This window comes from Netta rufina (assembly GCF_964035555.1).
Source record: "Netta rufina genome assembly, chromosome: 1".
Lineage (NCBI taxonomy): Eukaryota > Metazoa > Chordata > Aves > Anseriformes > Anatidae > Netta > Netta rufina.
In genome coordinates this window covers 1,046,112-1,055,411 of record NC_140123.1, presented here as the reverse complement: position 1 = coordinate 1,055,411, position 9,300 = coordinate 1,046,112, and the positions used below count along the sequence as shown (strand labels likewise).

The 9,300-nt window shown below is 66.2% G+C and overlaps 1 protein-coding gene across 1 annotated transcript in view; it reads right to left on the bottom strand.

The window, feature by feature from the left end:
* Window positions 1-327: 327 nt before the first annotated feature.
* The window catches only part of ARAP1 (ArfGAP with RhoGAP domain, ankyrin repeat and PH domain 1), a gene marked incomplete at its 5' end in the record, with an annotated part of 28,080 nt that continues 19,107 nt past the window's right edge, over window positions 328-9,300 (bottom strand). The window contains 18 exon segments of the mRNA XM_084305106.1: window positions 328-454; window positions 617-655; window positions 1,371-1,526; window positions 1,621-1,684; window positions 2,166-2,216; window positions 3,511-3,593; window positions 4,690-4,722; window positions 5,244-5,386; window positions 5,489-5,602; window positions 6,248-6,365; window positions 6,502-6,570; window positions 6,675-6,758; window positions 6,991-7,138; window positions 7,372-7,477; window positions 7,895-8,107; window positions 8,388-8,551; window positions 8,757-8,802; window positions 9,103-9,298. Coding sequence (XP_084161232.1) covers window positions 638-655; window positions 1,371-1,526; window positions 1,621-1,684; window positions 2,166-2,216; window positions 3,511-3,593; window positions 4,690-4,722; window positions 5,244-5,386; window positions 5,489-5,602; window positions 6,248-6,365; window positions 6,502-6,570; window positions 6,675-6,758; window positions 6,991-7,138; window positions 7,372-7,477; window positions 7,895-8,107; window positions 8,388-8,551; window positions 8,757-8,802; window positions 9,103-9,298 — 1,806 coding nt within the window. The 3' untranslated portion in view covers window positions 328-454; window positions 617-637.

Sequence of the window (9,300 nt, the reverse complement as noted above, 5' to 3'; positions counted from 1 at the left end):
CCAACAGCAGAGGCTGGATCCAGGGGGGGGGGGGGGGTCCGGCTGAACGCAGCCCTCCCCAAGCCCCCAAGCCCACCCTGCTGCCCTGCCCGGCACGGGGAGGGGGGCGCAGACCCCAGGGCTGTGCCACCAGCTCTCCAGGAGCGATGGGGGGGGGGCTGTGGGGCGGGGGCTCCGCGCATGGTTTTATAGGAAGGATTTAAAAACAGAGGGAGGAGGAGGAGGAGGGGAAGGACGAGCCCCCCGCTGCGGGGTGCCCGGCCGGGCGCTGCCTCCCTGCCCGGGGCTCGGAGCAGCAGCAGCAGCCGGGGTGGGGGCGTCCGGGCTGACCCAGCCTGGTTCCCCCCCAGGGGTCCGTAGCCACTGCCCCGCTGCTGCCGTGTCCCCTCCCGGCTGCCCGTGGGTCACCGCCGTGGTGTTGGTTCCCCGAGGGCTTCCCCGCTCGCAGATGAACCTGGGGGACAAGCAGAGGGTCAGGAAATGGGGTGGGGGGCACTGCTTGTGTCCCCTTTTGCTCCGTGCATGGCACCGCAGGCGTCCCTGCGTGCGCCTCCCCACGTGCACCCCGTCCCCAAACCCGTGCGCCGCGGCCACCCCGCAGGCAGCAGACACCCACCTGGCGTGTCAGGCCTCCAGCTCAGACGTTTCGGAGGAGCTGGGGACAGGGAGGGAGAAAAAAGACCCCCGTTCATCCCCCCGCTGCCTGCACGCCCGCCCGGGCATCACCAGCAGCTGGGGGGCGTTTTTCGGGGGAAAAAAACGGGGAGCAAGGGGCAGACCGGAGCGAAGCCCTCGGAGAGCATCCCCAGCAGAGCAGCCCCCATTTCCCAGTTATAAACCCGAGCCAGCCTGCCGTGGGGTGCACCCCAGGCCCCCAAACCATGCCCTAGGGACACGGCAGAGGACACCCAGCCGTCCCCAGGCTCAGGTTTATAACAGCAACGAGGCCCCCGCGGGGTGCTGGGGCTGCCCCCGCGGACCCCGTGGCTGAGCGGGGACACCCCAGGCACGGGGTGGTGGTTTTTTGGGGGGGGGGGGGGGGACACCCCGGCACACAGCAGCCCCCGGGGAAGGACGGCTGTTGTGGGGTCCGGCAGCGAGAGAGAGCAGGAGGGGAGCTGATCGGTGACCCCATCACCACGAAAATCACCGCTCCCGCCGCACCCCCTCGCCCTGCATCACACGGTTCGGGGCACCCCAGCTCTTCGGATAAACCCCCCCCAAAAAAACACCCCACAAAGGGGCCGGGCAGGGCGCAGGGAAGGGACATCCCCATCTCCCCAGTCACCCCAGTGTCTCCCAGCAGGGCGACGCCGTTCCGTAAGGGGTCCCCCCCCCCCACCTCCCACCCCCGTGTGATGCAGACTCACGGTCAGCGGGTCAGTAGCGAAAGCAGCCACGCTGCTCCTCATCTCGCTCTCATTGCCGCGCAGCGGGATGAGGGAGATGTTACCCAACCTGGCGTCCTGCTGCCTCCGCGACGCCCGCACCTTGCAGGTCTCCGAGGGCCACAGGGCGCCGCCGTGCTGGGAACGGGGGCGGAGGCGTTGTGGGGTGAGCCCAAATTGGAGGGGGACCCCCCCAAACCCACCGTGCAGCCCCGCAAGGGTTTGGAGTTACCTGCACGTGGAGGAAGGTGGCGAACCACTCCCGAAGGTCGGCCTGGGTGTCACAGCACAGGTACCTGTGGGGACACGGGGATGGCGCCCACCCCACATCAGGGGTGTGCTCCTGTGGGGTCGGGGGCACCCGGCACGGTTTGGGGTGGGGATGCCCGTTTGGAGCTGGGTGTTTGGGAGCTATCCGGGCCCCGGGATGGGGGTGGCAGGGGTTTGGCAGCGATGCAGCAGGTGACAAATTGGTGGTGGTGGCATTAGCCAGCTGGGGACACCCACAATCTGATGGGGACACCCGCTGTAGGGTGAGGGGGGAGGCGCAGGGGGTGCGCCCTGGGGGGCACAGATGGACCCCAAGGGGGCCGGGAGCTGCTGCTCTGCACGGGACCCTACAGACCCCGGGGGATGAAGGGGACACGGAGTTGGGGACATCCAGGGGCAGGATCCGACCCCGTTGGCACGGCTCTGCCCATGGAGACCCCCCCCCGGTGCGGGGTGTCCGTCTGTCCTGGCTGGGGTCGGCATCCCCCTGCCCGCCCCTGCCCTCACCATTGCTGCTTCTCGTGCTTCTCGTTCTCGTAGAAGACCGTGAAGCCCCAGCTGGAAGGGGAGGGGTGAGAAGATGAGGAACAGCCTCACAGCGCTCCCTGGCACGCCAGGTTTAGAAGGATTCCTACAGACATCCCCATCCTACAACCATCCTATTCCTACAACCACCCAATATCCCTACAACCATCCCCATATCCCTACAATCACCCCATCCCACAACCATCCCGTCCCTACAACCACCCCATATCCCTACAACCATCCCCTTCCTACAACCATTCCCATCCTACAACCATCCCATCCCACAACCATCCCATCCCACAACCATCCCATTACTACAACCATCCCATCCCACAACCATCCCCATCCCTACAACCATCCCATCCCACAACCATCCCATTACTACAACCATCCCATCCCACAACCATCCCCATTTCCCTACAATCACCCCACCCCTACAACCACCCCATCCCTACAACCATCCCCATATCCCTACAGCCACCCCCATCCCACAACCACCCCCATCCTACAACCATCCCATCCCTACAACCATCCTCGTATCCCTACAACCACCCCATATCCCTACAGCCATCCCCATCCTACAACCATCCCCATCCTACAACCATCCCATCCTACAACCATCCCATCCCTACAACCATCCTCGTATCCCTACAACCACCCCATATCCCTACAACCATCCCACCCCTACAACCACCCCCATCCCACAACCACCCCCATGACCGCACACACGCGTGCACACTCACATGCACACACACAGTCACACACACACACACACACGTACATGCACAGATGCACGGCACACATTTGCACACATTTGCACACATTTGCACACACACACACACGCACATGTGCACACGCACGTAAACACCTGCACGTGTACTTAAATGCACACGTGCACACTCATGCATGCACCATGTGTGTGCACCCACGTGTGTGCACACGCACACGTACTGACACGGATGCACACGCCCACAGGCACACACGTGCACATTTACATGCATGCACACACACCCTGACACGGATGCACACGCGTCTGTGGCATGAAGACCCACTCACACGCACACACCCCCCCTCGTGCACACTTGCACACTCCAGCCTCCCCCCATCGCCTCCCCCTCGTGCGCAGGGACAGTGCCAGGTCCCCGTCCCCGCGCCGTCCCCAGGCTGCAGCCCGCGTCCTGCGAGGCTGCTCTGACATCTGGTGGCAAGAGGCACGGCCACCACGAGCCACGGCCACCAGGATCCACGTCCCCGTGGCCACGGCGCCCCTGCCCCTGTCCCCAGGGGGCTGTCCCCGGCAGCAGGGCACCCGGAGGTGCTCGCTCACCACGTCGGCGGCCGGAGCTTCTTCTTGATGCCCAGGTAGACCCGCAGGTTCCTGATGGGCCACTCCTTCTCCGGCTTGTGGCTCTGCGGAGAGAGCTCTGCGTTGGGCTCCGCTCCTCCCCTGGGCTTGCCGAGGGCGAGCGGAGGCACGGGCAGGGGGCCACAGCCCCAGCACCTCCCCGTGCAGAGGGGACAGGGGGTGGCGGGTCCCCCGGGCACGGCGCTGGCTGCTTTTTGGAGCTGGGAGCACCCCGGGGATGTTTCCCAGCAGATGGCAGCCTGAGATGAGGCACGGGCGGCGTGCTGGCCCTGCGCTGCCTCTGCAAACGTTCCTGCTGTGGGCACGGCACGGCAGGGAGAAGCACGGTGCAGGATGGCACGGCGTGGCACGGCATGGCACGGCATGGCACGGCATGGCACGGCATGGCACGGCGTGGCACGGCATGGCACAGCGTGGCACGGCGTGGTGCAGCACATCACGGCACGGCACGGCACAGAAAAGCAAGGTGCAGCACACCACGGCACGGCACGGCAAGCAGGTGCCCCCCCAGGACCGCTCTCACCCCCCCTGGGGTGCAACGGGGAGCCCCAGATCCGTCCCCACCTCCTCGCACCATCCGGGGGAGCCCTGCCCATCCTCGCGTCCTCTGGGTGCTGACTGGGCAGCACCCAAAGGTGGGGGGGACGTGGGGAAGCCCCCCCACAGGTGCCCTGCTGCCCCCCCAGACCTCCTGGTGTCCCCAAACCCTCCTGGTGTCGTTGCTCTCTCGCCGTGCCCCGTGTGGTGGCACAAGCCATGCTCCGGCAGCGGGTGGCACAAGGGGGGGCACCTCGGGGCCCCCCCCTTTAGCACACAAGCGGGTGACTTACAAGGGCCTGATCCAATGCCTGCGGGATGGGGGCGTGAGCCCAATCCCATCCCCTCCGTGCGCCCCCTCCCCGGACCCCGTGCCCAGCTCCTGGGGCGGAACCGGGGGATAACGGGGTGCCAGCCGGTGTGTCCCCAAAGCTGGGGGGCCACCTGGGGGTAACGGGGGGGGACCCTCTCGTTACCCACCCCCACGGAGGGGCCCAGCACGTGCTGAGGGCTGCAGGATTGGATCGGGGTCGAGCCCCGGCAGCCTTGTAAGGGCAGAGGGCCAGGGCTCCTCTGCGCGCCCCGGCTCGGCCCTCTACTCACGTTCTCCAGCACGGGGCTCCGCTGCTTCAGGCTCTGTTTAACAGAGGAGCGGGGTTAAACCCGACATGGGGACCCCCCAGGAGACCCCCAGGCAGCCCACCAGGCACGCCGGGCCTCGGTAGGGGATGGGGGGGCTGAGCAGGGGGGCGGCGGGGATGGAGAGCACCCCCGAGGGACCAAGGGAGCGCTGGGGATCCCTCCTGAGCCCCTGAGCTAACGGGGCCGGCTCCTGGCTCGTGCCCACCAAGGTCCTGGTTCGGGGGCAGCTTGATTGGTGCTGGCAGCAGCCTGCAAAATGCCAGCCCTAAAAGGTGCCAGCCCTAAAAATGCCAGCCCTAAAAGGTGCCAGCCCGAAAAGGTGCCAGCGCGATGCCCCAAGTGCGAAGGGAAGGGAAGGGAAGGGAAGGGAAGGGAAGGGAAGGGAAGGGAAGGGAAGGGAAGGGAAGGGAAGGGAAGGGAAGGGAAGGGAAGGGAAGGGAAGGGAAGGGAAGGGAAGGGAAGGGAAGGGAAGGGAAGGGAAGGGAAGGGAAGGGAAGGGGAAGGGGAATACTCACCCGCACTTCCTTGTAGAGCCGCAGGCAGGTGTGGTTGAGGATGAAGTAGCGGTCGTGGAAGCCGGTGCTGAGGCCGAGCCCCAGCAGGTTCCTCTCCTCCCGAAATTTCATCATGCCGTGCTTGCAGTCGCCCACTCTGCTGGCTGGGAAAGGGGGGCACCCAGGGGGGGTCAGGAGCCCAGGAGGGGTGCGGGCAGACCCTGACCCCCTTCCCACCCCCCCGTCCCGCTGCCTGCTGCCCTCACCGAGGTAGATGAGCATGTTCTCCATGGAGAGCTGCTTCTTCACCACCAGGTAGCTGTCGGTGCCCAGGCAGTGCAGGATGGGCAGCACTTTCTCGGAGTAGTGCAGGGGACGCTCTGTTGGGGGGACAGGCAGGGCTCGGGGACACGCACGGGGGGGTCCCCCCGGGAGGGCCAGGTGGCCGCTGAGCCATTGCAATTGCTCAGAATTGCCAAAAAAAATTTAAAAAAAAAATGTGTTGCAATGGCAAAGTGCGTGTGGTTTCTAAACACAATGCTGGAGGCCGTGGAAAATCTGCACACGTGCTGGCAAAACATTCATGGAGGTAGCTCGTGCGCACACATTTCCATCCCATCTCCATCTCCATCTCCATCCCCATTCTTTTCCATCCCCATCCCATCCCCATCCCCATCCCCATCCCATCCCCATCCCCATCCCATCCCCATCCCATCCCCATCCCATCCCCATCCCATCCCATCCCATCCCCATCCCATCCCCATCCCATCCCCATCCCCATCCCCATCCCATCCCATCCCATCCCATCCCCATCCCATCCCATCCCCATCCCATCCCCATCCCATCCCCATCCCATCCCCATCCCCATCCCCATCCCATCCCATCCCATCCCCATCCCATCCCCATCCCCATCCCATCCCCATCCCATCCCCATCCCATCCCCATCCCATCCCCATCCCCATCCCCATCCCATCCCCATCCCCATCCCCATCCCCACCCCACCCCATCCCCTCCACCACACCGACCCGCCTCCTCCCTCTCGTTCACTTCGAAGCAGCTCCAGTAATCCTTCTCCTTCGTGACGATTTTCCTCCGGTCCAGGATCTCGAAGGTGAGCTCCTCGGCCGTCATCGTGGCCGGGATCTGCAGGGGACAGGTCTCTGTCACCCAGTGCCACCCCTGTCCCCGTGCCGTGCCACCCTCCCCCAGCTCAGAGCCGAGTTTTGGGCACACAACGGGGGTCCCCGTCCCCGCTGCGCCCTCCCCCAGCCCCCCTCACCTTGACGTGCTGCTCCGTCTCCGTCCTCTTCTCCTCCAGGTACACCGTGCAGATGAAATCCCCGGCTTGCTGCAGGGCAGGGGGAAATTCCTCTCACCCACGGCTCCCCACGCACGGGATTTATCCCCCCCCACACCGTGTAGCCCCCCAAGTGTGCTGCTGCAGGTCCCCACCTGCGTGCCGCTGGACGCCGCCTCCCGCATCTTCATGATGGCCGTGATCTCGTCCTGCTGCTTCTTCATCTCTTGGTCGTTGACCTGCCAAGGAGGGGAACCCGGGGGGGTCACGGGGATGCAGCCCCCACGCCGTGTGCCTCCAAAATTAGGAGGATTTGTGGGAAGAGCAGGGCCACCTCCCTCCCACCAGCCCCCATCCCTTGGGGAGCCACCCGTGCGTCGGCACGGGGAGGTGCCGGGGGTCCTGCAGCAGCTCCCACCCGAGGGCAGAGCTTTTTTGGGTTTTTGGGGAGTTTTGCGCGTCCAAACCTACGTTGAAAATCTTGACGTAGTGGCTGATGAGGTCCTCCACCACCCGGCCCGCCTTGTAGTCCTTGCCGTCCGTCTGGAAGAGCGTGGGCCCGAAGACGATGGCCAGGTTGTGCGTGTTCATCTGGTTGTCCCCCGAGAAGCGCTGCACCCTGCGGGGCACCCCACGATGATTCCTGCCCCGTGCCACCCCCCCCACCCCGGGACCCCCATCCTGGACGTGGTGCTCAGCTTGGAGCACCTCTGCTCCCCAAATCCTCATCCTTCTCTTGCTCAGGATGAAGAGGAGGAGGGATGAAGGCTCTCCTGCACCCCACACCTCCCCCCCAGAACCCCACAGAAAATGGGGCGATGCCCCACGGGGCGCTGGGGACCCGCAACGTACCGAAAGAGGTGGTTGATGAGCGCCTTCAGCGTGGCCCTGTTCACCGTGGGGAGGGTCTCCAGGAGCCGCCGGTACTCCCCGATCTTCGCCTCCTCATCCTCCAGCGCTGCGAGGGGGAAAAATGCAAGCATGAAGGGGCGTGAAACCACGATGAGGACCCCCACCCACCCCAGATCCCACCTCGGAGCCTCCCACCCCATCACCGAGCTGCTGGGGCCGGCGCACCCCAGATTTTTTTGGCTGTTTCGCTCCCCCGGCTGCCTCCAGCAATGGTGCTGGGGGGGCCGGATCCAGGAGCAAAGGGCGAGCCCCCCCCTAGCCACACCTGGGCGCGGGGCCGGCGGGCGCATTCCTCTCCCCACCCCGGGCTCGGCGCCCGGCGGCTCTGACTCACGGCCACCACCGTGCCGGCCAAGGCAAACATCTGGATCCCAGATGCTCAACGAGAGGAGCAAGCAGGGAGGGGGGCCAGGCTCAGCTTTTCGGCAGCGGGACGCCCCCTCCCCGCGGCCCTCGCCCTCACCCGTGGCCCGCAGCCAGTCCTGGCTCCAGCGTCGGGTGAAGAGCCCGTCGCCCAGGTCGCGGAAGAAGCGCTTGAGGGTGTTGGCGACGTCGTCCACGTGGTGCTCGCCCTCCTTCAGGCGCACGCTGCGGGCGTCGCGGCGCAGCATCTCCAGCAGGCTGGTGGTCTTCGAGTTCTGCCCGCTCTTGCGGTAAATCCCCTCGGACGTCAGCCCTGGGGCAGAGCAGAGCCACCGCCAGCGCTGAGCCCCCGGGAGCGCCGCGGTTTGGCCACCACCCACCCGCGCTGGATGCTCATCAAAGGGTCCCCGAGGGGGGGACGCGGTGCTCCCCACCCTGCAGGTGCTCCCCGGCCACCGAGGAGCTGTGGGCAGGAGCCAAGCCCCGCTCCAGCCTCCCAAGAAGCCGGAGGAGATGCTCGGGGAGGGAGGAAATCGGGTCTCGGCACGCTGATGGGGTGACCCAACCCGACCCCGTCCCGCGAGGGCGCGTACCGCACTGCGTGATGTAGTCGATGCAGCGGTCCACCAGCATGGGGACGTCCCCCTCGGTCAGCTGCTGCTCCGACAGGGTGTCCCCCGAGCTGCCCGCAGCCTTCTGGATGGCGTGCACCCAGCCCAGGAAATCCAGCCTCCGCTCGCCCTGGATGTACAGCGTCCTGCCGGCGGCCACGGAGCTCAGCGGGGGCCCAGCCGCCCCCTTCCCAAACCCACAGGCACGGTCCCGGACCCCAAACCGGGCTCCCCCGAGGGTGAAGGCATCCCAGGAGCAGGGTGGGTTTGGGCAGGGGGTGGTATTTTGCTGGAGGGGGGCTGATCCCCACCCACCCTCCAGCCGGGCTGCGCCACCAGCTCGGCGTTTACCTCCGCCTCTCCACCAGCACCAGCACCTCGTTGTCTCCCTGGATGGCTGCGAAGGGAAGGCAGGAGCCCATCAGGAGCCGCCCAGCTCCAGCCCAGGCTGGGTGAGCAGCAAGGAGGAAGAGGATGGAGAGGAGGAAGAGCTGCCAGGGGAATCGCCCTGCCCAAAAGAGGGTCCCCGAGCTCCCAGGATGTGGGAGCGGCACCCACCAGACCCCCACCACGAGCACCCTGCTGGCTGCCACCGGGCTGGATAACCCCACAGCAGCTTGGGGCAGGGTCTGTCCCCCCCCCAGGACCCCCTTCCAGCCTGAATGTGGGTCCCACGGGGGGGGCACGGGGCACCTACAGAGCTCCTGCAGCTTGCGCAGCTGGAGAGCCTCGTGGCGCTCGCTGTCCTCGAAGCAGACGTGGAGCGTGGAGCCGGCCAGGGCGAACCAGCCCTCCTTGGCACGCTCCAGGTTGAGCCCCCCCTTGTAGAGCAGGCGGCCGATCCTCTCAAAATCGTGGCTCAGCAGCTCCTCTGCGTGGGGAGGGACAAAGGACT